The sequence below is a fragment of the Ctenopharyngodon idella genome, chromosome 10, assembly GCF_019924925.1.
Source record: "Ctenopharyngodon idella isolate HZGC_01 chromosome 10, HZGC01, whole genome shotgun sequence".
Taxonomy (NCBI): Eukaryota; Metazoa; Chordata; class Actinopteri; order Cypriniformes; family Xenocyprididae; genus Ctenopharyngodon; species Ctenopharyngodon idella.
The window spans coordinates 12,776,728-12,803,605 of record NC_067229.1 but is presented as its reverse complement, the minus strand read 5'-3'; the positions used below and the strand labels follow the sequence as shown (position 1 = coordinate 12,803,605).

The following is a 26,878-nucleotide window of genomic DNA, read 5'->3' as shown; positions in this document are numbered from 1 at the left end:
AGTTTAATGACTTTTTGTAAAAAAAAAAAAAAAAAAAAAAGAAAGAAAGTAAAACCAGGCTAACTGTGTTGTTTTGCTAATATTTATATACTATTGTAGTATTAATATTTTTAAATATTTTTTATTTTCAGTTTTTATTTTAGTTTTTTAATTTTTAGTAATTTCATCATTTTTTTATATTTATAACTTTTTTTTATAGCGTTTTATATTTCTATATAGCTTTAATTTTCATTTTTGGGGGAGGGGTATATTTATATAGCTTTCATTTATTTTTGCAGTTATATTTCTATATAGCTTTATTTTTACATTTCTATAGGCCTAAGCTTTATTTATTTTTATTTTTTTTAAGTTTTAGTTTGAATTGTTTTAGTACTTAAACCTAATTTTATTTCAATTTTTCCATCCAGTTTTAGCTTTACATCTAATATCTATGTTTTATTTTATTTCAGCTTTTTTTTCAATTACTGAAAATTATTTTTAATAGTTTTAGTTTTAGTTAGCATCGACAACAACAGTGGCCAGCAACCAGTTTAGGCTTTGTTTGGCTGCCATGACATCAATGACCCGCTAAATTATTCATAAAACAACTTATGAATATTTAAAAGGCGTAATTTTACTACAGCAAAAAACGTATGAGAGAATAAAAACTGTTTTATCAAAGTATTCTCTTCAGGTTAGTCTCTCGAGTGTGATCTTGTAACTGTGGAAAGTTACATAGAGACGCGACGCGTCCATGGCAACAAACTTTTATTAGCTGCTCTACTGGAGTAGGAGCTCGTGCACAGTAGCGAACGGAAAATGCGTTGTCTGAAGCATTAGTATGGATAACGGCAGAAGGTTTAATGTTTTCTCGCGTTTGCGTCTTTTCTGCGGTTATTTGTGTGTAGACAGTGTCCAGCGAGTTTAGACAGCCTCAGTATGTCGGTGTCTGTCAAGTGCAGCCCGTCTCCTCCGGATGGAGTAAAACCCGAGAGTCGCAGGACGAAGAGATCGACTACTGCTGTCAATAACAGTGAGGAAACTCGATTATCAATAATTACATCATCCACTTTTTTCCTTTGTTAGACTTAATATTTATTTGTTTGAGTGTTTATTTATTTTAATGCTACATCACCAACTTTAATCTTAATATTTATTCATTTAATTAATTTATTTCAGCTTCATTCTTAATGTTTACTATTCTTAGTAGCCTATTTATTAATTTATTCATGTGATATCACCAAATTAGTTTTTTGTTATTCCTAATATTCATTTACATATGCCACATTACAAACCTTTTCTGTTATTCTTATTTATTTACTTATTTATTAATGTTATTTATCTGTCTAGTGGCCACAGAGCTTCCTCAGGTGAGGGAGAGGACACCTATAAACGACAGAAGCAGCCTGCAAGTGCGTGACGATTTAATTCCAGACGAGCTCCTTGCAACTTTAACGTCCACCACATATCCCCAAGACAGACTCGGACCCCTCAGATTAACCAAAACTCCTAAGGACTTAAAGGTTTGTGGCGCTTGAGTACCTTTCAAATTGTTTCTAGTAACTGAATCAGCTCTTTTGACCTCTTTCACCAGGTATGTTTAATGCACCGCCCGGATGCAGTGTGGCACCATCCCGCAAGACGCAAGAAATACCAATACTTTCTCAACCAGCCGACCTCTCTGACTGGAGCTGGAAGGTTGGAACGAATCGTTACACATGACACATATGCTTATTCATAATACACTGAGACATTTTCTAGCTCACTGTGTTTGTTTGAATCTGAACAGAGACATATCCTTTCTCTGTGATGCTCTGGTGTCTCAGAGGGACAGAGCGTCTCTCCCACCAATGGCTGAACGAAGCTCTGCTCAGTTTCAAGGAGATCACAATGCAAGTGACAGGAGAATAACCTGAATTTGATGCACACAGTGTCTTTGTACATGTTGTAACTTCATGTTGTTGTTTTTGGGTTGAAGGACGTGAGTTCTCTGGAAACTTTAATCCCAGAAGAATATCACATCATAAAAAACAAAGGCCTTAAGGGACTGCAGTGCTATGATGAGTAAGTGAGTCTGCTTTGGTCAGTAAGAATATCTATCTTTTTGTACTACAGCTAAATGTTTGCTTTATGTATTTTTAATTTTTTAGCAAATTCACAGTTCTCCTAGAAGATGACAAGAAGAAGCTAAGAGTCTTTCCAGCCATGTAAGTTGCTCTAACATATTTATTTATTCATTCATTTATTTGTTTGTTTATTAATTTAAAATTCATTCATTTTAAAATTATCAATATTTTAAATATTTATAATATTTTCTATACAACAACTAGGAAACCGAGTGGTCGTCTTGAGGTGATGCAGTTATTGAAGGTGATGGACAAAATGTTGGAAAAAGCAGGTGTCAATCAAGAGCTTCAAGAGCTAACCGAACTCTCGCAGGTTAGTTTTTAGGAGTTTTTTAAAAGGGTCATGACATGAGATCAAATTTGCCTTGATCTTTTGACATATAAGAGGTCTTTGTGTCATTAAAACATCCTGCAAGTTTCATTCAGTTTCTGACATACTCCACACGCTTGAGTCTGTAAACAACAGGACAAATGGAAGAGTGAAAGAACGTTTGCTTTGGCATGTCCAGTTTAAACAGATCATTTCTGTCTCTGTACAGACTTCAGAAGGATCGGAAACAAGTGGATGGTTTATTTTAATGGCGTCCTGGATTGCGTTTATGTTTGTTCTGAGCATTTTTTTTTGTAAACGAGGCAGAGTGTAATGGGGAGTTTGCAAAGAAACTTTTGTTGAAAGATGAAGCAGCCAGCTGTATTGGATCTGACAGCAGCTGCATCATAAATGATTTCATAATGCTTTGTCTTTGTTTTTTCAAAACACTTACTCACATGCAATAGCGAGCGGGCGTTGATTCTGTTTCCTATGCAATAGTGTTGTCAAAAGTACCGTCAAAAGTACCGATCACGATACCAAGTCAGTACTAAAATTTTAAAAATGACGCTTTGACCGCTGTTGAGTGGATTTGTAAACACCTCTGATTGGCCATTGTGTACCAACTTGGTATCGTGATTGGTACTTTTGACAACACTACTATGCAATGACATTAGCCAATCATAACAGTGGCTGTTTACTGACAAGCTTTAAAGGAGCCACTCCTTAAAAATTGATAATTTCAGACAAAGAGTCAGAATAAAGGTTGAAAATAAGTTTTTCCACATATATACTTGTTTTTGTTTTTTGTGCAAAAAAAATTATTATAGCATTATAAGTGAACAAGGAACATATTAAAATAATAAAAAAAATCCATATCATGACCCCTTTAAGTGTAAAAAATGTAGCTGAATGGAATGAATGAATGAATGAATAATAATTCAGATTCTTGTAGTATATTAACAATAATAATTTACACAACTAAAATATAGTCACCAAAATGCCTTTACCAAACTCTCACATGTGTTTTTAATGGTTTTAAAAGTAAACAATTTAATAGGATTAAACAAACAAATAAAAGGTATCATTCAGATTCATGTAGGTTGGTAAATTAAGAATAATATTTTTTACAATTATGACTAAATATAATGATTTACAATAATAGAAAAGTGTATCTTTATAGAATATGTATTGCGTTTCAGGTTGAAAATTTACTGGAGCTGGTTCGAATTGAGCAGAACATCTACAACATAGTATTCCACGAGCTAATCCGGCAGGTCAGCGTTGAATGTGCCGAAAGGGGTCAGCTCCTCGCCAAGCTCAGGTCTCCATCACTGTTTTACCTCTTTTTTTCTCTGTGTTTTCATTAGAGAGTGACCTTACTTCCTCTTCCACTTGTCTAGGCAGAGGTATGTGTCTCTACTCGACCGTATCCCACGGCAGGTGAAGGGTCTGCACACAGAGACCTTAGCACAGAAGGCTCTAGACCGCCGGCTCACTGAAGAGATCATTCACTTCAAAAGCTCCATTGCAAAGCTTAATATGTAAGCTTAACACAACTTAAAAATTGACAATTGGGTATGATTTTTGTTTGTTTCAACCATGTGTATATTTAACCTGTAAAAGGGAACTGAGTTCTTTGAAACAACATGATGAGAATGTGTCCAAAGAGGCGGAGGAAGCCAAAGAGGAGCTTGCTAAAGCCCTGGAGGAGTCACAGCGCAATGCAAAGTGCGTGAATTAATCATTAAACCTGTTTATATGTGAACAGAGTGTTTACTACAGATTCACACTTTAGATCTGTCTGGTTGAAATAACATTTATTTTCTGCAGTATTGTAGCAGAGTACCATGATCTTTATGAGCTGCAGAGGAGGAGACTTGAAGGACAGATGTCCCAGCTATATGATGAAAGAGACCTTTGGAGAAAAGCCACCTACAGTCTTGCAGTCAAGGTGACCATTTGTGACATTCTCCTTGACATGTTAAGGCACTCACACACTACAAGATAATTGGGCCGCTTTTGGGCCCAATTGTCCCCTTCCGACAATCCTAGGTAAAGTCCTGATTATCTTGATGGTTCTTCAGATTTTCCTGTGGTGTGAGGTGTGTTAAGAGTGATTGAATCTGCTCGGAAGAACGTCTGGGCCGCACTGATCTCAAATCGTAAATATCCAAGATGTTGAATATTTACGATCAAAAATCATGTTGTGTGGGGGGAACTCCGAGGACAAAGCGCAAATACTCTGTGGATTGTCATGTGGAACAAAACGATACCAAATCAGGAAGGGAGCTGACGCAAGACGGAAGCAAAACAATCTCAATGACTTCATCCAAACCTTTCTCTTTTAGTTCTGCTAGTTTTCTGTAAAAAGCAGTCCAAATATTATTATCGCCATTTTTTTCTTGCCCGTTGTCCGCCATGTTTGTTTACTCTAAAGTCACTAACTCAAAATTGACTCTCGTATTGACAGAATTTATAATATTTGAGTCTAAATGTCTCACATATTTCTTTCAGATAATAAAGATAAATAAACTTCATCTGGTCAGACGGCTAAATATTAGTGAGCAGACCTGGGCCAAGACTGCAGATCGTTTCATTGGTTTTCTAACAACAAAGGTACAAACACTTATAATACCTCTTACCTCAGTCTGTCAAGACCTTAACATGTAAACTAATGGTTATATTCATGTTATTTTTATTCATAGGACTCTGAGGATGTATCCCATATCATGGAATTGACTGACCGATGGAAAGATAAAATGACTAACTTCATGAAGAATCTCAGAAAGGCTGAAAGCAACCAATGTGAGACCATCAAATCTGTCAACGCTAACGTTAACAAGTGGCACAAATTTTATGAAGACAAATCAAGGTCAGTGAAGCAAATTCTGTTTTTTTTTTTCTTTGAATTTTTTTTATTTTTTTTATTGACTTTTATTGGCTCTCTTATGGTTCATTAGGAACCCTAATATGAAAGTTGACAAATCTTCAGAAGATGAGCTGTCTCAAGACCTGAAGCAATGGTCAAAGGTTAGCAATCCTTTTTTATATTTCCTATTCAATTATCTTTCTAAAATTATTTCACTTTTTTACTTAAATGTTAAAATTATATCTATCTATGTCCAACCATAGGTGTTGACACAGCAGTGTGAGCGTTATGGAGGCGAGGACCTAGTGTCTGGTCAGGAAACACTTGAAATGTTAACAAACCTACAAGAGTCCTGGATTGAGGTTTGTCTCCAGCTCTTTAGAAGACATCCTGGTGCAGATGGAGTGCCACCTAAAGGCCAGGAGGCCATGAGGGAGCTGGCAAAGACCATCACTGAACTCCAGAATCAACTGGGAATCCGTATCAATGGAGAAAGTGGTGAGAACCAAGGCCTTTGGTTCCTGACATAGTCTGTTTTTTCTCCAATGGATATCAATGTCTGCTCTTGGTTGTTAATGCAGGTATTCACGCAACGCTAATGTTGCTTATTGAAAGTATGGAGTTCTGGTCGAGAAAGTTAAAGGCCTTGAGTGAACTTCCAGAGGAGCAGTCTTCTGGTGATTCGCTTAAGTTGGAAGAAGCTCTCAGCAACATGATGAATCTGTCTGAGGAGGCTCTTCTGCTAGTGGACAGCACACAGTTAGAACGTGACAGGGCTAAACAGAAACCCCACACCAAGTAAGAGAGATGCAAGGGACAAACATTATAGCTATCTTGAAAAACCTAGTGAGTACCTTGTTAATCTACTGGAATGATCTACATGGCTAGAAACTTGGAACAAAATGCATGAAACACAAAACTTGATTCATGTTTCTGGTTAAACTGTCCAATTTCCCTGTATGTATCTGTGACAGGATTGAATTGGATGATGTCTTCAAGACAATGAAAGAATTCATGTTCTCTCAAGAAAACTTTTTCGACTGTGAAAATATGAGGCTTCGTGACGAGGTACAACCCAGGCCTGTGTAATGTTTCTTTCATGCCCTAAGTCAGGGTTCCTGAAAAGTCACCTCCCTTCAGAGTTTAACTGACCTGGGTTTGACAAGACAAGCATCATCACTCATGGCTTAGGGCAGGACAGCTGTGTTTCTTAAAAGCATTGTAAGTCAATGGTCTTTACAATCTACTTGGACATTTAGAGTAATCCTGAAGCCCTGGACATTTAGAGTAATCCTGAAGACCTTGATTAGCTGGTTCAGGTGTTACCTAAGATTCAAGTGAAACTCTGCAGTAAGGTGGACTTCCAGGAGCAGGAGTGGATGCCCCTGCCCTAAGCCATGAGTAATGATCTCATGTTGTATTGGCAGGTAACTTCACTTCACACTAAGCTGATTCGCTGGATGGTGGACCTTCTGCTACTAATGGTGCCAGTCCATTCGGATAAGCAGGAACCTTATCTTCCGACGCCCGAATTGAACTTCATAGTGAACGTGTCTGTTGAAAAGCTGGAAGAGGATGCTAGGAACCTCTTGGGGAAGCTTGACTACTTTTCCAAGTATATCACAAGGTAACCCCACTAAACTCAACATCTTGAGAGGATACACCTTAGCTGGTTGTAGTTAACCGTAAATTCATTACACAACTTGTCCTGCAGCTCTTGTCAGGCTATTGTAGAAGAGGCGATCCGGAAGAACTCGACTCAGGATGACACAGAGAATGAGTTGAACCAACTAGCCAAACTTCAGGTGCTTAGCAATCCCTCTGATCATCTCAATTAAGATCTCTTTCTTGAGTAGCAATACAGATTGACATCCCGCCCGGAATGCCATTATGTCTTCTGCACTGTGTTTGTTCAGAAAGAGTGTGGCGAGTGGGTGGACACCTGCCGGATACTACTGTCAAATGTGAAGGGAAGCCTGGTAGAGCTGCAGTTGTCTGGAAAAACTGTAACAAAGCCTGTGAGTGACATCAGCATGGACTCTCTGGTAGAATACAGCTATGCTAAGTAGTATAAAATGTGAATATCTTCCTTGTACATCTTTGTAGCCTGAGCAACAACCAGAGGAACCTACCGAAGAAGAAGAGGAACCAGCCATCGGGCCTTATTCTTTCCAAAGAGCTGATGAATATGTAACTAACACTTTTTCATATAAGCTGTTGCTTGCTAGTCTCATAGCTAGCTTGGTCCAATGGATTAGCACTCAATAACACTATTAAATGCCACCAAATCACCTCCACAGGGTGATGAAAAGGCCAGCAGACATGACAAAAATGGCTCAGTCATCAAATTAGTTGGCCATGATGGCAATATCACTGAGAAGAACTTAGGAGAGGACACTGTTCAACTTATAGGGGTGAGTATACTGTATCGTCTCCATGTGATCAGCTTCCCATCTACATAGTGTAAAGCATCAATCATCAAAATCTTCATCTTTTCTAGACTGAAGAACTTGTGCTGTCTCCTCACACTGAAAATGCCCAGGATGCCTTCAATGCATTAGAAACAGTGAGAACTCTTCAGCAAGAGCTTCTGTAAGTACTAGCATTGTGATCTTAAATTTTTCTTTAATGAGATCTATAGTTCTCTACATAAGCTATATTTTCCAGAGAGGTAGAAACACGAGCTATCAGTGCGGAGGTACGAGCGTTAAAGGCAGAGGAAGACCTGCAGGCAGCTCTGGACAAGATACAAGATCTGGAGAGGCAGCTACATGCTCGGCCCAGTGTGGAGACCAAGTGTAAGTGTGTCAGAGGCTACCTTTACACTTCAGATACCGAACAAGACATATTTTGTGGGCACAAAGGTCCATTGTCTTTTGTCTATTGTCAAAAGTGTAACAAAATATGAATCACTGCTCACACAGAAGTAACTTTCAATTTAAGCAGCTTTCTGTTGGTCAACATGACACATTTGTGTGACCTGTTGTGAAATCTGTGTGGGGAAATTTTCCCCCCCAAATTCCCAATCGTGTAGATTCCTACTTTGGATTTTGCCTATGAAAATTTGCAGAACAATGGTAAATGTGACCGCACCTTAATTTGTGTTGGAAGATCTTTTTAGTTCTTATTCTTAGTCGTTAAAATGGGCTTTAAAGTAATTTCTTCCAATTTTAACAACATTTTACAACATTTTAATGCTGCATCCACACCACTAGGTGTCAGTATATAGCAGTGTTGCCAAGTCCGTGGATTTCCCGCGGAATTGGGCTACTTTAACAGGATGTCCGCGGGTTGAAGCGACCCCAATAACGTGATATTTAGCCCCTGGAATGCTAATTTTACCAGGGAAACCCTGCCAAAAAACACAGATTTTACTCCACAGGACACGATTTTTACTGGGTGACCCCCCTTGAAACGGGATTGGGCTAGTTTTGAGTAGCAATTGGGCAGGTTTTGTTGTAAAAACCTGGCAACCCTGGTATATAGTTCACAGATGGTCAAATTAGTAAACGAAACCAATAAAATTGTCCTTTTTTATTAATGTTAATGTTGTAATTATGATATGAACTGACCTATTTTTATTTTCTGCCTATATATACCCTTTTGACAGTGAGCAAGAAGAACGTTACACCAGCACCCAAGACCCCCAGTACCCCTGTCGCAACTTCTGAAGCTAAGACAAGAAATCAGAAACCTGAGGCCAGCCCGAAACTGTCTAGAGGCACCAAGAAACGCTAAATTAAAAAAAAAACAATACCGGACTTCATGTGGGGCAAAATAATAAAGTATTTAATAGACACATCTGTATTTGAAGTGTACTTGTATTGCACATATTAATGAATAAGATTATATTTAACAGTGTAATTAAATTATAGTGTTTTTTAAATATTAACTTTAAGTGAGCGTTAGAAGATGCAAAGATAATCTAAATATAAAAACAGAGGAAATGAGCATGAACAATTAAATATCGACCCATACTGATAAATTAAAAAAATCTTGAATATTGGCCATTAACTGATATAGTACTAATATATCATGCATACCCATGTAAAATTAGTCGCATGAAACTGTTCATGACTTCATAAGTAAACACTGACAATCATATTTTATTTACATCATGGGTGAGTCTTTGGTACCATCTTCTGAGCCGTCACCTGTCGTCAGGCCTTGATTAGCAGGTCGGGTCAAACTGGCGAAGTCGATGGATTGGGTCAGGACATCAGGAGGTATGTTGAGGACCACAGCGGGCTGCTCTGAGCGCAGACTGTGGAGAAGCTGCAAGAGTCGAAGGTGCACGACCAGCGGAGAACCAGAGAGAGACTCCACAGAGGCCTTCAAAGCCTCACAAGCCGCCTTTTCTCCTTCCGCCGCGATCACCTGGGATACAACGAAGCGCAGTGGTTATAGAGCGGGGTTGGTAACTATAGGGTTGTAGATTTGAATCCCATTTTGCACACATGGCCTTACTTTGACTTGTGCCTGACGTCTTGCTTCGGCCTCCACAGCAAAGTTGTGTTGCAGCTCTGGTGGAAGACAGATTTCTTCTCTGCAACAGTGGACATACGTTATGATTAACTTGATGGAACGTCCTTTGGGGTTTAATCTGTTATTTACGTACTTACATTTCTGCTCTTTCCACTTTTATTCCCCACCTGCAGGTTATCGAATCTAAAGTAGCCTGCGCAACAAATGAAAACTTCATAAAAACTTCTTATTTCAGGCTCTCATGAGGTGTTGTATGTGATGAGGTCTACCTGAATCTCCTGGGCCATCCGTTTCCTGTCCAGCAAAATGTCAGTGAAGGCATGATGGGCCAGTATCTCTCTAACGGAGACCTGGGTCAGAGCCTGCAGCACATCTGGGACACCGGCGAGGGAGGAATGACACACAGACACATTCTCGATACAATAGTAACACACCGCACTTACTTCGGTACACACCAGGTCTTTGGTCACCACCTGAAGATGTAATGACATGTCATATGGCTTGTTAAACAGAGGTGTTTATTCTTTTGCAGGATTGCAATTTTATTGACGTGACTCAAGGTACACATTTACATTTTATCAGTTGTTTTCCCTGGAATCAAACCCATGAGCTACATGAAAGCCTAGTCTAGAGACTCAAGGGTGTTTTTTTTGGGGGGGGAGGGGGGGCTAGTTTTCGATTAACTGCCTCCCTTATGTTTAAATACGTGCGTCAGTGGGATGGTATTTGTCGTAGTCAGCTTTTTAGAGTGCACTTAATTTAATGACTTAGAGGTCGTCTCAGAAGATACAACGCAAACTTTCACATGTAGAAAATATGGAGGTTTTTTGTTACATTACCGTGTGAGGAGGGATCTTCAGTATTTTCAGACGAATGTCCACTATATGGCACACATCCAAAAATGGAAGACAAAACATCAGCCCTGCGGCAAAATTAAACATGCATGTAATAAAATGCAAAAATATTAAATTATTACAATAATGTTAAAATGATTTCTAATTAATATTAACATTAACATTAAAATAGCAAAATAAAATTAATATTAACACTAAAATATTAAAGTAACAATTATTAATTATTGATATTAGCATGGAAATGTTAAAGTAACATTAACTGATAAATTGATATAAATTTTTTAAAATCAAATAATTATTAATAGTGTTGTCAAATCCATTAATCACATCTAACATATACGTTTGTATATATATATATATATATATATATATATACACACACACACACACACATATATTTACAAACATGTTAGATGTGATTAATCGCAATTAATTTGACAGCACTGACTGTTAATAATAAAATATTTTAAAATTAGATGTATTAATTATCAACATTATTATAAAAAAATGTATAATAAATTCTTCACATAAAAACTGCAAATATACTGTAAAAGTGTTGTACCAGGGCCCCTGGGTCTCTTCTGCAATAGATGCCCCAACCGATATATCACAGCTCTCTCATGTTCTCTCACAATCTACAAATAAACAATTTTTTATATGATAACGGTTATAAGTGATAGTTATAGGAAATGAACAGAGTTACCAAATAAATCTTATTTTGTAATATTTAATCCCAAAAACTGAAAGCATACCTTCAGACAGAACCAGATTAAAATAGGAAAGAAGAAGATCACCACAGACAGGACCAAAACGATGAGAAGCAGCTCACAAACTCCAAGGTATCTCTTCTTCAAGCCTTTTGAGAAAAATGAATGATGAGTGACAGAAGAACCCAGGTTCTCCATCTTTTTTTTTGAGATTTTCTTGTCCAAACTTACCTTCTCCAGGCCCCTCAGTCTCCAATAACCCCAATAACTCCTCTCGATCTTCTTTTATTTGCTCCCTCACGCTGTCTACATTTACAACAGTGCTGCTGGAGATGATTTGAGCCTCTTTGGCTTCACCACTTTCTTCTTCTGTTACTTCTGGTTTTTCTTTTCTCTTGTTGGGCTCTTGGAGCTTGACGGATTTGGGTGCTTTGGTTTTTCTCTCTTTAGTAGAAGGTGATGGCTCCCTCTTTGTGCGTACAGATCTTGCAGAATGATGAGATGTTTCTGCTCTTTTCTCCATCTCGGCGAGAAGCATCCGGTGATCAACGAGAGGAGCATCTGTTGTGAGGTTTCATCTGGTGTCCGGTCAGCTCCTGTGTTCTGAAGGGGAGTATCTCTTTAGGCCTGTGCAGGTTTATGAGGATGTGGGAGTGTTTGAACTCTTCTAATGAATTTTACACAATGGTAGCCTCCTACGCAGTTTTGTTAGATGCACTGAATGTAAAATAACATGTTACAAAAAGTCTAATTCGCCTGTTCTCTGAATGTCCTCTATATATCTATCTGTCTATCTATCTGTCTGAAAAAGAAAAATATATATGGGTCAATGACGTGACATGTCATTTTTTTGTCCAAAGGCCTTAATAATAATAAAAAACAAAGTACAACTAGATCTTGTTTATTGAATCCAAAAGGTTTTAATTATATTTTGCTACATATAAAGGTATTTTAAAGATTTGGAAGTGTCAAAAGGTCATTCGGTTTAACCGTCCAAAGGCCAATACAGCCATTTCATTTGTGATTAAAACATCTTAAAATGAAATAAATGTATATATTTTTTATTCTGGCATGATTTTTTTAAACATCATATATTAACATAGTGCAAAATGGTATTAAAATTATTTGTAGAAGTCGTTGCTTTGTTATGAGAAAGAATGTCCAGAAAAATAAATTTCATTGATGTGATTCGGAGTAACCAATATAAAGGGACCATTTTGGATCAAGTCATGCAGTCAGTATCATGTGACAGGATGTGACATCATTCAGACACCTGCAAAGGACCACATGGTCGTGAAGCAAAGTAACTAACTCTCTTTTAACTACTTGAAAAATTAATGTTTTCACTTGTTCATACGCATGTCCCGAAACATCAGGTCATTCGGTACAACCGCTATAAAACATGGAAAATGTTGTAAGATTTTAAAATTTGTACGAAATATAAAATGTTTGATTGTCCTTTTGTTAGCTAGCTATCAAACTAACTAACTAGCTAGATACAGTATCAGCCTGTTAGCATTTTTTGAAAATATCGTCATTCAGTATAACCAAAGTGTCATTTGGTAAAACCGAAATTTTGGTTAAACCGAATGACTTTTTTGGTGACAAATTTTGTCCATCTTGTAAAAAATGACTAAAGGAGTGTTAACTGATTATAAAAACCACATAATCTCATTGTCAACACTTAATAAAACTTTAAAATTAATTATATCTCCATTATGTTTTTTTACACTTTTAAAAACCTTATTCGTCAATGACCCACTTATTAATAATAAAACAACAATTTTATACATTTGTCTTTTATAAAAATGTAGGCTATTCAGTTTACTACTAATAGAAAGACCATTAGTTGATATTCTCTTTTGAAGATCTTTGTATAATATTTCTCTCTCTCTCTCTCTCTGTGTGTGTGTATTTTTAAGGATAAAATAAACATAAAACAACTAAAACAATAAATATATACAAAGTAAGACTTTTAAAAAATAAACTATTTAGCTAAATCTGACAAAATGTATCATTTTTTTCTTGCTAATAAGTCTGACTCTATTTTTTATTTTTTTTTGCCAAATGCTTCAGTTTATTTAAATATAAATTGGCAAATAATAATCATTTGCTTTAAAAAATTATGTAAAAAAGATTTTTTAAATAAAAAATGACTTTTAAATAAAATAATACATGCATGTGACGTGTTTTAACACGTGGCTCCCGTTTTGTATCACAATTTGTATAGTTTTATTTAATTTAAGTAAAATGGAAAATTACACTACTACTTAAAAAATCACGTGAATTAAAGTAAAAGTATTCCACAGAAACAATTTGAAGCTATGTGTGAACTCAGAAAGTGCGGTCTCAGCACGAGCAGCTTGATTGAATGCTGATAAAGCACGTGCCTCGTGAAGTCTGCTGTATCTGCCCACAGAGACGCTAATGAAATAGAGTTTCACCTGCACTTTTAAAAGTTCATCTCGGAGAATATTTTTGACGTCCGCTTAGCTCCACTGACGCCTCCATTGAATGCACCTGTGATGCAAAATTCGCGTTTTTTAAGAAACGTGGCCTGTCGTGTCATCTGCACGGAACGATAAAACGCGTTTGTCTTGCACAAAAGGTAATCAGTTGTCCATAAACGACAATAATATACATATAAAGTATGCTTTTAAAGACGTTGCGTTAAAGCAATATTGTCAATAGGCCTAAATAAAATGAACAGTGATTTGTTTTGTCTGTTATTTCGCTGGTTAGCTCGTATGTTGACATCATCATGAACTAATATTTACTTAAAAACTGTCATGTTTTTGTCAGCTGTTAGTAAGTAAATTCTGTCCCACTTCTGTTTTTAGCTGTCAGAATGACCCAAGATCAGCTCCTCACGGGTTTGAAGAAGGATGTCCGCTCTCTCTTGGTCTCAGCGAAGCATGGCTTGACCCCTGAGCAGCTCAAGAGAGACTACCAGACCATGCTGGGCTTCCCCATTCCCCTCAGGCTACTGGGATTCAGAACTGTTTTGGATATGGTCAAGGAAATGCCGGACGTTGTGCACTTGGAGTACCACCTTGATGGCAGCATAATTTTAAAAGGTAATATTATTATTTTATCCCTTTTGTTTGCTGGTAAATCATTGTTTGTGGCCTGGAGAATGTCTATAGTGCATATTCATGCTAAAATTTATTTTCTTTAAGTAGCAAATCATACAAAGTGCTTGGTATTAGGGGGAGGGGCTTTCTCAGTCTAGAGAGCATTTCATTGGACAAACATTTGAATAAGCCCCTGAGTTCAAGATAAGTTATCAATACTTTTGCTTCGTTTTGACTTTATATTAGTTAAAGGGATACTTCACCCAAAAAAATGTAAATGTTCTCATCATTTACTCACCCTCATGCCATCTCAGATGTATATGAATTTCTTTCTTCTCTGACTGGAACACAAACAGAGATATTATTATTATTATTATTATTATTATTATTATTATTAGTTTTTTTTTTTTTTTTTTTTTTAGTGAGGAAAAATACTAATATTGTAAACGTATTAAACTGTAAACCATCGGTTCAGGTCAGCTGTCAAATGTGTGTTCGCTGGACATAAATGCTAGCATGTTGTGAAACCTGATGAAAGCGTGTTGTGAAACTCATGCAGGAAACACAGAGGACCATCTCTTCTCTCGTGAGTTTTACAATACGCTTACGTCAAGCACACATGTATGACATTTGGCTGGAATGGATGGTTTACAATTTCAAAATATTCAAAATATTAGTTTTTTTTTTTTTTTTTTTTTTTCACACACCTGTTATTTTGCTTCAGATGACATTGATTCATTTACTGGGGTTGTATGGATTACTGTCATGATCATTATGTGTTGTTTTTGAAGTGTCAACTTTGAAGCACTCATCCACTTGCATTATATTAATTTACAGAGATGGGTTATTTTTCTAATAATCTCAATTAGTGTTCCACAAAATAAATATTTATGTACATCTTTTTTGTTTTGTTTTGTTTTTCCCTTGCTGTACTGAAAAGATACTGAACTGTCTCTAAAAAGCTGAGGTAATTATTATTATTTTTTTTTTTGTACTGTTACACCTAGTTAATTTTTTTTTTTTTTTTTTTTTTTTTCCCCATGTGCAGCCATTGGAGATGAGAGCACTAAAGGCATCGAAGAGCTGGTGTCTAAGCAACGTGACCACAAACCCAAAGTCAACAATCGGAGGGGAAATCTAGTGAACTTCCACACCTCTTACCCACGCCATCAGCCCGTTATTCTCCCTCGGCGTGGCCAAGCAAAGCCCGCCCTGCCTGCTCAACTGCGCAGCCAACTAAAACAATTACTATCTCATGGGCCGGTCAGATTATCAGAGCTGGAATCCAGGTATATGGCACAGTTCGGAAAGCCTCTCCAGATCACTCAATATGGCTTCTACTCCATTTCCGAGATGCTTGCGGCTGCCACGGATTTCATAATTATGCAGCAGAGTCGCACTGGCTCGCAACTACTTCTGAAAAGCTCCGTAATGCCACAAAATCTGATGCCGAGTCTTTCCAAGAAGTGTATGTATATGAAATTGGAATTTATGGAGATTGATAGGATCATACTCATTTTTGGTCCGGATCTACTGATTACATAAAAGCCTAATTTGATGATCTTTTGCATGATGGATGCTCTTTATTTTATTCTGCAGTGCCGTCTCCTTTGGTGGCTAAGCAGAAGCTTGTGGGATTCAGTCCTAAAGCAACTTCACCGCCAGAGACAAACCAGCAAAATTCGCCCTTGTCCCCTGCTGACCCTGCTGTTCTTAAACCAGAGCTTTTGGAGAAAGAGCACTCTTTTGAAGAAACCATTTTTAAGGTTTGGATATTGTTTAAGCGCTTATATGAAGTAAATATGATATTTCTATAAATAAATCAATACTGTCAGGGTAAATCTTCTTACAGCTTGAAGAGGAGCTCAGACAGCAGATTCTCGAGAAGGGCACCGCTGGCACCGTCAGCCGCGAGCTGAAAGATAAGCTACGGAAGGTCAGACATAACAGCTTTAAAACTCAGCCTTTCATGTCTCATCTTCTCACCTTGGCTTATGAGATATGGATCTTATTTCAGGTTGTAGCTGAAAATGGCAATGGGATCTCCATTCACAATCTACCCACAGAATACAAGGTATTATCACAAAGCCTGTCTAGAACATATCTGAGGTAATATCTGAAGAAGAAATTAAGAAATTGTATTGTGCGTACAGAAAATAAAACCTATTTTGGGGGCATTAAAATTTTTTTTGTTTGCTTGTTTATTTTTGCATAAAATATAATATGTTGTCAGCCAGAGGTTATCGCAAAATAAACCATGACATGATGGTCAGAATCTTGTATCACTATGAAAACTACAACATCTTATCCTCAGCTTTATTTTTGAGTTGCTAGATGGCGCCATTCTAACTTGTGGTCTGTTTTTTGCTGTTAGCGAATGTATGGTGAGGAGTTGCCGGTGAGCCAGTGTGGCTTTCTGAGCGTGACTGAGATGGTTGGTGCTTTAAGCGATACATTTTCCATCCAAAGAGGTGCTGACGAGAGTGAAAACCACTGGATGGTCGTGGAGTTCAAACCAAATGACACACAACCCACTAAATCTGGTACTTCCCTTTCTTATTTGTGTCACATTAATTAGAGAAAAAAACAAACGAGTGCTTCACATTCATCGATCACCTTTAATGAGACTTTGATTGTGATATATTTCTTTTGCAAGAATTATCCCCGAGTCACGGCACCACTTTTAGTCCAACGGACGAATCCCAGAATCCCTCCAGCAAAGCCTATTACTTTAGCTGTGCAGAGTCTGCCTGGGAGCGTGAAGAGGTGGAGCAATCCATAGACCCCCAAGAGTCTGATGCTGAGCTCAGAGTCACCAATAAAACCATCCATCAGGTTGAGAGCCATTAGCAATAATCCATTATCATTCCCTCCTCTATAATAATCTAAAGTAAACTTACAAAGTGTTGCACTTTTATAATGTTGATATATAATGTCTATATATATATATATATATATATATATATATATATATATATATATATATATACACACACACACACACACACACACACACACACACACACACACACACACACACACACACACACAGGTGCTGGTCATATAATTAGAATATCATCAAAAAGTTGATTTCACTAATTCCATTCAAAAAGTGAAACTTGTATATTATATTCATTCATTACACACAGACTGATATATTTCAAATGTTTATTTCTTTTAATTTTGATGATTATAACTGACAACTAAGGAAAATCCCAAATTCAGTATCTCAGAAAATTAGAATATTACTAATGACCAATACAAAGAAAGTATTTTTAGAAATCTTGGCCAACTGAAAAGTATGAACATGAAAAGTATGAGCATATACAGCACTCATTACTTAGTTGGGGCTCCTTTTGCCTGAATTACTGCAGCAATGCGGAGTGGCATGGAGTCGATCAGTCTGTGGCACTGCTCAGGTGTTATTAGAGCCCAGGTTGCTCTGATAGTGGCCTTCAGCTCTTCTGCATTGTTGGGTCTGGCATATCGCATCTTCCTCTTCACAATACCCCATAGATTTTCTATGGGGTTAAGGTCAGGTGAGTTTGCTGGCCAATTAAGAACAGGGATACCATGGTCCTTAAACCAGGTACTGGTAGCTTTGGCACTGTGTGCAGGTGCCAAGTCTTGTTGGAAAATGAAATCTGCATCTCCATAAAGTTGGTCAGCAGCAGGAAGCATGAAGTGTTCTAAAACTTCCTGGTATATGGCTACGTTGACCTTGGACCTCAGAAAACACAGTGGACCAACACCAGCAGATGACATGGCACCCCAAACCATCACTGACCGTGGAAACTTTACACTGGACCTCAAGCGATGTGGATTGTGTGCCTCTCCTCTCTTCCTCCAGACTCTGGGACCTTGATTTCCAAAGGAAATGCAAAATTTACTTTCATCAGAGAACATAACTTTGGACCACTCAGCAGCAGTCCAGTCCTTTTTGTCTTTATCCCAGGCGAGACGCTTCTGACGCTGTCTGTTGTTCAAGAGTGGCTTGACACGACAGCTGAAACCCATGTCTTGCATACGTCTGTGCGTAGTGGTTCTTGAAGCACTGACTCCAGCTGCAGTCCACTCTTTGTGAATCTCCCCCACATTTTTGAATGGGTTTTGTTTCACAATCCTCTCCAGGGTGCGGTTATCCCTATTGCTTGTACACTTTTTTTCTACCACATCTTTTCCTTCCCTTCGCCTCTCTATTAATGTGCTTGGACACAGAGCTCTGTGAACAGCCAGCCTCTTTTGCAATGACCTTTTGTGTCTTGCCCTCCTTGTGCAAGGTGTCAATGGTCGTCTTTTGGACAACTGTCAAGTCAGCAGTCTTCCCCATGATTGTGTAGCCTACAGAACTAGACTGAGAGACCATTTAAAGGCCTTTGCAGGTGTTTTGAGTTAATTAGCTGATTAGAGTGTGGCACCATGTGTCTTCAAAGTTGAACCTTTTCACAATATTCTAATTTTCTGAGATACTGAATTTGGGATTTTCCTTAGTTGTCAGTTATAATCATCAAAATTAAAAGAAATAAACATTTGAAATATATCAGTCTGTGTGTAATGAATGAATATAATATACAAGTTTCACTTTTTGAATGGAATTAGTGAAATAAATCAACTTTTTGATGATGTTCTAATTATATGACCAGCACCTGTGTGTGTGTATATATAAATAAAATTGCTAACTGTAAGTTCTGGCAAATCGATTAATCATGATTAATCACATAACAGAAAAGTTATATGTATGTGTGTATGTATGAAGTGTGGAATACATGTGTATAAGTATTGTGTATATTTAATAAAATGCAATGTAACATTATAATTATAAACATTATAAGGATGTAATGTGACATTTCACACAACGCGTATGTGGCTGTTTGTCATAGATGGGGGATCTTTTCCCAGAGTTGATGGTGAGCCATGTCTCAGTGGTTCCTCCAGACGCAGTGCGCAGCCAGAAGCTGAAGCCGCCCAATCGCAGGAAGGAGAGAGAGCTGGTGCCAGTCCTGGTGGAGCAGACAGAGTCACCCAGCCACTTCTACATCCGCTTCAGCCAAAACAAGGAGGCCAGAGCCCTGGAGAACATGATGATAGAAATGAGGTATCTCACTGACTAATTTCATTATTTGGGCTGGGATTGAGTAGTATGTCATTCCAATCATGCCCAACTCCTGTTTCCAGGAGCTGTTACTCCTACCCAGATGTGGCGGAGAGATACCGGCTACCTGATGCTTATGTGCGGCCGGGTCAGGTGTGCTGTGTGGCCCCAAGAGACATGTGGTTTTACCGGGTGGTGATCCATGAGGTGTTCAGTGGTACTGAAGTAAAGGTGTACTACGTCGACTTCGGAGACATCACAAAAGTAGAACGAAACAGCCTCAGATTTCTCAAGTAAGTTCATCATTTGTTATAAATCAAAACTGCCATTTCATGTGTTAGGACATATATGTTTGTATCTCTGCTGCTCTGTATAATCTGAAAATCTTTCCAGGGCTTGTTATGCTGACCTCCCGGCTCAGGCTGTCCCAGCAATGTTATCTGGAGTTCGGCCCATTACGGTAAGAAGTGTTGTTATTGTGAACTAAAACTATTAAAAATCATTTTAAATTAAAAATAAAATAACTGAAAATATAAAAATAATAGCTAATTCAAAATATTAATAAAAAATATGATATTACTATAAGTATAATATTACTATAATAATATGAATTTAGTGATTCTTAGAGAATGATTCGTCAGGCTGATTCAAACCAACTGCTAAATTTATCGGTGCGACCAAAATAGTAGGTACTACATTTGAATTTACTTCATGACTGTTAAAAAAAGTATGTTCTATATAGTATGAATTATGGTAGTATGAATGAAACTCGGACCTACTACTGTAAATCTGCTATGTTGTTAATGTCACATGACCTGCAGCGTCAGTTGCATCGCTTCGCTGCCATTCATAAATCTTCTCCTGTGGCCTCATGGGATAATAAGGGTCCATCGAATGCACTATTCAGAATCTTGGTGGAAGTAGTAGGTCATCCGGGGAAGAATTTGATTTTGGAAGCAGAGTGAGTCTTTTTGAATGACTCGTTAAAAGACCCGCCTCACAAGAGTCATTTATTTGTGAATCTCACTACAATTGTTGGTGTGTGTGTGTATGTATGTGTGTGTATGTATGTGTGTGTATGTATGTGTGTGTATATATATATGTGTGTGTGTGTGTGTGTATATATATATATATATATTATACATTTTTTTTTTTTTTCATGCAGTAGTGTTGTTCTAGTGATGATGTTTCAAATACAGACTGGATCATGTCTTGGCTTTCTTCTCAGAGCATTTGGACTCAGAGTGCAATCAGCTCTTTCCAGAGGATGTGCTGTGAGCGCACTCTGGTGGCCGCCATTCACAGCTACCAGGACAACTTCCTGTTGCTCTTCCTGTGCGACACGAACACGGAGGAGGATGTTTACGTTCACCTCGCCCTACAGAAAGAGGGCCACGCCCTTCCCTGCATTACTGCTTATGGATTGGTCTGGACACAAATCTTCATTTAGTCCCAATAACCATAAAATCTGATAAAAAAATCTGGTCTCCATTGGTTGCTTGTTTCTTTTCCTTTGGCTTTTTAGATGTCAGAGCAGTTCAATCCATTGACGTCTTACTTCGGAGATGATCAGCTTGAGGATGTACAGGAGTCTCTCACACCCTCCCCATCTTCTCCAGATATAGAGATCCGCTCTCAGGGAAATGGCTCTTCAAGCTCCTCTCAAACGGTACCTTTAATCAAGCATCCAGTGTCATGATACAGCACTGATGGGCCGTAAGCCAGCCTGCCCGAGCTCTCTATGAATTACAGTGCTCTTCAACTGGGCTGATGGAGGGCAGGTCTGTCTGGCTGTAAATTGAGGAATATTATGGGTCCTATGGGTGCTGTTTAAGGGGACGTATATCGGTTTTTGCTCAGAAGTGACTCTGATGCAGAATTTGTCAGTTTTACAAAAGGAATGATCTTGCATATCTCTACATAGATGATCTGGTAGACGATTTTATGTAACTCACTCATCGAAACAACTTCCAAATGTGAGACAAGCAGTTGTAACAATTTAATTTAAACATTCTATTATATCACAGTAACTTTCTAATAAAGTTTGTGGCCAAATGACCAAAGTAATTTGCGAGTGTTCATTTTGAACTCTGGTTTGTTTTTTCCAGGGTTCCAGCTCTGAAAATGGAGAAAGCAACTTCTCCTCCATTGATGTGGACCCAAACCTGGACCTTCCTGCCCTCGAGTTTATAAATGTTCCTGACGTCAACGCTGCGGCTGAAGTGAGCCGTATTCCACATATGTACAATAATATTTTGGATTCATTTCTTTAAACCTCATGTTTTCTTTCAGAGTGAGAAAGTAATTCCGTTTGAGGCTCTGCAGGGTAAAAACCCATTACGCTGCAGTAAATGGAATCAGGGTTGGACAGCAGAGGACAAAACAGATAAGACGAAACATAAACCTGACGTCAAGACAGAAGACGAATCAAAAGTAAGAACGCCATCTTTTTTGAGTGTCAAATGTTTTTTGAAGTAAAAGCTGAGGTAAAATCTGCTCATGAATAAACCTCCAGGCTTTCATTCCTCACAGTCACAGCGTTTAGCACACAGTCGTCGCTCAGAATGACATGAGGTGCTGTGCGTCTGGAGATTTAATCTCCTGACGTATTATTCCCCATTACAGCCCCGTTCTCCCACTGAGCCCTTTGGGAGGCAGTTGATCTTAATTGTGCGCTGATTAGATGAGAATGTTAATTAGCCTTTCTGCAGAGGTTCATCTGCTTAATCATTCAACTGAACCGTTCATCGGAAAAGGCAAGTTTCTACAAGAGAGACATGCAATAGTCATTTTCAGCAATTTGCAGGATGAAATTTCAGAATCTAGTGTATAAATTGCTTTTTTTTTTTTGTGTTAAAATAAGTTCTAAAATACTTTAATTGCCAATATTCTTCTTGTATTGTTAATATTGAAAATATTTTGAAATATTTTCATAAAAAATATTTAATTCTTGCTAAAATACTTAATATTATTAATATTTTTTCAATTAAGACTTTGGTAACATAGGGTTCAATTCTCACTGTTAACTAACTATTAAAGGATTAGTTCACTTCTGAATGAAAATTTCCTGATCATTTACTGACCCCCATGTCATCCAAGATGTTCATGTCTTTCTTTCCTTTAGTAGAAAAGAAATTAAGGTTTTTGAGGAAAACATTCCAGTATTTTTGTCCATATAGTGGACTTTACTGGGGTTCACTGGGTTGAAGGTCCAAATTGCAGTTTCAGTGCAGCTTCAAAGGGCTCTACACGATCCCAGGTGAGGAATAAGGGTCTTGTCTAGTGAAGTGATCGGTCATTTAAAAAAAAAAACTTTTTAACCACAAATGCTCGTCTTGCTCTGCGATGCTCCACGCATTACGTTGAAAGGTCACACGTGACGGAGGCGAAAGTACCGCGGTAGGGCGAAAAAATTAATCTAATTTTCTTCTCCAACATCAAAATCATCCGATATTATTGTTTTTCCTTTTTTTTTGTAAAGGGCGTTTGGCTTAATCTTTGCACATTCGCTTTGTAGACACTGGATCAGCACTTCCGCCCATGTCACGCATGACCTTTGTAACGTGATTACATCATGCGTGCGGATCGCAAAGCTAGTGCAAGATGAGCATTTGTGGTTAAAAAGTATATACATTTTTATTTTTTTATTTTTTTTTTGAAAATGACCAATCGTTTCACTAGATAAGACCCTTATTCCTCATCTGGGATCGTGTAGAGCCCTTTGAAGCTGCACTGAAACGGCAATTTGGACCTTTAACATGGTGAACCCCATTGAAGTCCACTATAGGGAGAATAATCCTGGAATGTTTTCCTCAAACCTTAATTTCTTTTCGACTGAAGAAAGAAAGACATCTTGGATAACATGGGGTTGAGTAAATTATCAGGAAATTTTAATTCAGAAGTGAACTAATTAGAAAGGCAAAAAATGTTTAAATTGAATAAAAGGTTTAAATTGAGGTGATACTTTAAACAATTTAAAAAATTTAATTATCTACATTGCCACATTACACCATGTCTACACCGACCATTGTTGTCCTGTCGTGCCGTAACAGATAGAAGCTGCCCACACCGGACGCGACAAAGCGGCCTTAGCAAATCTATTTGTCCTTCGTATTAGAAGTAGCACAAGTGCATGAAGTACATCAGAAATAGAACGGGGCATCAGTGATTATAAAGGGTTCTATTTGTCGCGCTCCTCGTGTCTGGTGTAGACACTGTGTTAGTTTAATAGTATTCATGTTTTTGTTTTTTGTTTTTTACATAGCCTGAGATTGTGTCTACTCCTCCACCTGTTCAAGCAACAGTGAGTGAACTGCAGATGTGTGTGACTCCAGCTAAACCAAAGCCCGTCTCAACCACATGCACCAGCCCCCACACCCCTGGCCCGATCCAGATCAACGGCATATTTCCAGGTAGAGCACATCACTGTTGTCATAAAGCAAAAAATATAATTTCTAAATATAATTTATTTTTCTATTTATTAAATATTGCTATATACGCTATTGCTATATACCTATATATTATGGCTGTCAATTTAACCTGTTAATGGTGTGATTTAATTATGGAAAAAAATTATTCATTAAAATGAATGATTTTAACGCACATTGTACCAGCCCAGACCTGTACATCATATTACACTGCATGCAATTTAGTTGCATGCAGACATGCAGGGCAATGACTGACTGCATGATGAAGCCTATTAGAATGTAGTTAAAATGCCCCTAAAATTGAAGATTTGATATGCCCCCATGTGTATTTGTCTTATATTTATATGATAGTTATGATAGCATATGATATCTGCACGGTTGCAACTGGGATATTTTATACAACAGTTCAATAAACAAGAATGTTACATTTTAGACACACTATTGTCTGTTTTTGCTCAATTTTGCCAGTGAAAATAGTTCCAAACAAAGCTACAGCAGAGCTGTTCTGGGTCTCCGAGCAACACAGCAGTGTTTCATTACTGAATGAATCCGCATTTTTTAACAAATAGGGTGAGCCAGTGATTCAGTGACCCATTCATAGTCACTGCATCTGAAATTGCTTACTATAGTAGGTACTACATTTGGTTTGAAACTTACTTCGTGACTGTTAAAAAAGTATGTACTATATAGTATGAATACAGTATGTGTAGGGTAAATGAAATTTGTACTACATCCGTTTTGTCACTGTCATGTGACCTACAGCGTCAGTTGACTTGCTTCACCATTCACAAATCCTTTCCCATAGCCTCATGGTATAGTAAAGTGTTCAGTTTTCATCTACTGTTTTATGAATACTATGAATTCAGACATGCTACTCTACTCACATAATGTATATAGCAGGGGTGTCCAATCTTGCTCCTGGAGGGCTGCTGTCCTGCAAAGTTTAGCTCAAACGCCAATTAAACACACCTAAATCAGCTAATCAAGGTCTTACTATGCTTACTAGAAACTTCCAGGCAGGTGTGTTGAGGCAAGCTGGAGCTAAACTCTGCAGGACAGTGGCCCTCCAGGACCAAGTTTGGACATCCCGATATATAGTATGGAAGTAGGCATATTCAGCAAGTCGGTGATATACTGTACGGTAGTCAACATTTTAAGTGGATCAAAACTTTTCATTGAAGTTGTCCAAAAACCTTCTTCTTAGGACAACTTTGAACTTTTTTGATCCACTTCAAATGTTGACTACTATACATATAGTACAAATTATAAAATGTATTTTTATGATTTATATATTAAGTAATATTTTTGGGCTTTTTTTTTTTTATTTAAATAGAATGGGTTAAAAATGTTTTCATATGCAAGTTGAATCTACACTGTTTGCTTTGACTTGATACAGTTCACCCTTAGTTTTCCTAGTTTTTCCAGGTGTACCTGTTTATCCGGTCCAGCCCCCGGTTTCCCACCTCATAATGCATTTCTTCAGCAGTCCAGTCTGTGTGGGACAGGGTCCAAACACTCCGTTCCGGCAGCACACATCTCCGTTAGCTCTAAGACCAGCTGCGCGCCTGTCCGCTGGGGCCAACATCCTTCACTGGCGCTCCAACCACATAGTCTGACCAGCCAGAAGCGGTGCGTGTTGGTTTCAAACCTATTTTGGACTTTCGTTATGTTCAGAAACTTTTGTTCTTTCATTTGGCTGCAACTTATATCAAATGATATAATACAAGCAGCGGAGGACACAAAAGGACACGTCAGAGCAGATATATTTCTTGTTCATTTTATTGTAATGTCTCTCCAGCAGCAGATTGTTCTTTATTTTTATTTATTTGAGTGCACAATGCTAAAGTTTTGTATGTTTTTATGTTTGCACTATGGACCAAATTGGACATTTGTTTTATTTGTTATTAAGTTGCTTGTTCAAAGTTCAATTCAGAATGTTTCTTTTATATACAAAAAAAGTTTTATAAAGAAGAAAATGGGATAAAAAAGGAGGATACACTGAAAATTGTGTCTGTTTATTTTGTGATAATATCATTTTAGGTGTGACATAAGTGTCTGAATAGTTTTTGGAGCTGTTGTATTTGTGTGAGTGCAGTTTACAGGCAAATTTACTGGCTCCAACTGCTTTTCTGGGACCTTTCACAGAAAATTAGCCGTTCTGGACCTGCGAAGACAAGACAATGTCAAACTTTCTTTTCCGATACGATCTCATACACGCATGGATGTGCTTCCGATGTGCTATTCATCTTACCGTGACCGATGTTTTCTAGTTTCACTGGATTGTTTAGAAAAACGCACAATATTGTACACAAACACAGTGGTTTTCCAACACCCGTGGTTTGTTTTAGTTTACGTTCCTTTGATCAATTCCACCCACTCTTGCTTTCCGCCTTTGCATATTTAGTTTGACCCAACATTCTCCGTGGGAGGATCCGCGCTCCACTGAACTTGTTGAAATATTAAATTACTCAAACAGGATGTCGTGTAACCAAGTGCATCCATAACATGCTGCATAAACAGCGGCCAAGGAAAGGGTACAGGTTGGCAGCACTCCGCCGGTCCTGAATCTTCCTTGTTTGGTCCAATTACTGTTAATGGCATCTTAATGAGCTTTCTTCAAGACGCCTGGTATCTTAACAAGACCAGCTGGAGAAGCGAAGAATATTACCTCATTTAAACTGGGAGAAAAAAAGCTGAATGTTGCAGAAACCAAATTAGCATTGGACACTAAACTAATGAAGTTTAATTGAAGAAACGTGCTTTTCTGAATCATGGAAGCCTATTTCCGCCACATAAAAAAAAAAAACATACTTTGGTAAATTGTCATAATTATGATTTTTCATGTCTATTTCTGCCACTTTGCCACAAGAAAATAAATTGTGCTTTAGGAAATCATAATTATGACATAGAAAGTCATCATGACAAAAAGTTGAAATTGAAAAGGCATAATAA

The 26,878-nt window shown here is 37.8% G+C and overlaps 3 protein-coding genes across 8 annotated transcripts; 2 read left to right on the top strand and 1 right to left on the bottom strand.

Annotated features, from left to right (window-relative positions):
* The first annotated feature begins 255 nt into the window (after positions 1-255).
* On the top strand, positions 256-9,086 carry axdnd1 (axonemal dynein light chain domain containing 1). Its single transcript, XM_051911026.1, has 25 exons — positions 256-1,012; positions 1,330-1,502; positions 1,574-1,677; positions 1,769-1,871; positions 1,958-2,043; positions 2,130-2,186; positions 2,310-2,418; positions 3,618-3,739; positions 3,819-3,959; positions 4,042-4,146; positions 4,249-4,369; positions 4,933-5,034; positions 5,124-5,290; positions 5,379-5,448; positions 5,551-5,785; positions 5,869-6,085; positions 6,262-6,355; positions 6,715-6,914; positions 7,002-7,092; positions 7,204-7,305; positions 7,394-7,477; positions 7,588-7,701; positions 7,788-7,879; positions 7,955-8,085; positions 8,898-9,086. The coding sequence occupies exons 1-25, from the start codon at positions 919-921 to the stop codon at positions 9,023-9,025; spliced, it is 3,042 nt and encodes a 1,013-aa protein (XP_051766986.1). The 5' UTR covers positions 256-918; the 3' UTR covers positions 9,026-9,086.
* On the bottom strand, positions 9,056-14,330 carry nphs2 (NPHS2 stomatin family member, podocin). 3 transcript variants are annotated; one of them, XM_051911024.1, is made up of 9 exons: positions 14,205-14,330; positions 11,565-11,936; positions 11,379-11,482; positions 11,189-11,261; positions 10,612-10,694; positions 10,042-10,245; positions 9,910-9,965; positions 9,755-9,833; positions 9,056-9,664 (listed from the first exon to the last, which is right to left on the bottom strand). In XM_051911024.1, the coding sequence occupies exons 2-9, from the start codon at positions 11,869-11,871 to the stop codon at positions 9,398-9,400; spliced, it is 1,173 nt and encodes a 390-aa protein (XP_051766984.1). In that variant the 5' UTR covers positions 11,872-11,936; positions 14,205-14,330; the 3' UTR covers positions 9,056-9,397. The 3 variants fall into 3 exon arrangements, with proteins under 3 accessions (XP_051766984.1, XP_051766985.1, XP_051766983.1); XM_051911025.1 differs by having other exon boundaries at positions 14,162-14,278; XM_051911023.1 differs by lacking the exon at positions 14,205-14,330 and adding an exon at positions 13,778-13,877.
* tdrd5 (tudor domain containing 5) lies at positions 12,585-25,931 on the top strand. 4 transcript variants are annotated; one of them, XM_051911020.1, is made up of 17 exons: positions 12,585-12,636; positions 14,174-14,410; positions 15,456-15,875; positions 16,007-16,173; positions 16,260-16,343; positions 16,425-16,481; positions 16,782-16,950; positions 17,064-17,242; positions 19,288-19,502; positions 19,583-19,792; positions 19,893-19,959; positions 20,728-20,925; positions 21,025-21,168; positions 21,608-21,721; positions 21,792-21,932; positions 23,764-23,911; positions 25,352-25,931. In XM_051911020.1, exons 1-17 carry the CDS (start codon positions 12,621-12,623, stop codon positions 25,540-25,542), a joined length of 2,757 nt encoding a protein of 918 aa, XP_051766980.1. In that variant the 5' UTR covers positions 12,585-12,620; the 3' UTR covers positions 25,543-25,931. The 4 variants fall into 4 exon arrangements, with proteins under 4 accessions (XP_051766980.1, XP_051766979.1, XP_051766982.1 ...); XM_051911019.1 differs by having other exon boundaries at positions 25,343-25,931; XM_051911022.1 differs by lacking the exon at positions 25,352-25,931 and adding an exon at positions 24,933-25,333.
* Positions 25,932-26,878: the final 947 nt, after the last annotated feature.

Bases quoted from the DNA above. Each gene is read 5' to 3' on its own strand.
- nphs2 (XM_051911024.1), bottom strand. From the start codon at position 11,871: ATGCTTCTCGCCGAGATGGAGAAAAGAGCAGAAACATCTCATCATTCT. The intron at 11,483-11,564 runs GTAAGTTTGGAC...TTTTCTCAAAAG, and splicing joins GACTGAGGGGCCTGGAGAAG to GCTTGAAGAAGAGATACCTT. The intron at 11,262-11,378 runs GTATGCTTTCAG...GTTTATTTGTAG, and splicing joins TAATCTGGTTCTGTCTGAAG to ATTGTGAGAGAACATGAGAG.
- tdrd5 (XM_051911019.1), top strand. The intron at 15,876-16,006 runs GTATGTATATGA...TTTATTCTGCAG, and splicing joins GCCGAGTCTTTCCAAGAAGT to TGCCGTCTCCTTTGGTGGCT. The intron at 19,960-20,727 runs GTAAGAAGTGTT...CTTTCTTCTCAG, and splicing joins CTGGAGTTCGGCCCATTACG to AGCATTTGGACTCAGAGTGC.
- axdnd1 (XM_051911026.1), top strand. From the start codon at position 919: ATGTCGGTGTCTGTCAAGTGCAGCCCGTCTCCTCCGGATGGAGTAAAA. The intron at 4,147-4,248 runs GTGCGTGAATTA...TATTTTCTGCAG, and splicing joins GAGTCACAGCGCAATGCAAA to TATTGTAGCAGAGTACCATG. The intron at 7,702-7,787 runs GTGAGTATACTG...CATCTTTTCTAG, and splicing joins ACACTGTTCAACTTATAGGG to ACTGAAGAACTTGTGCTGTC.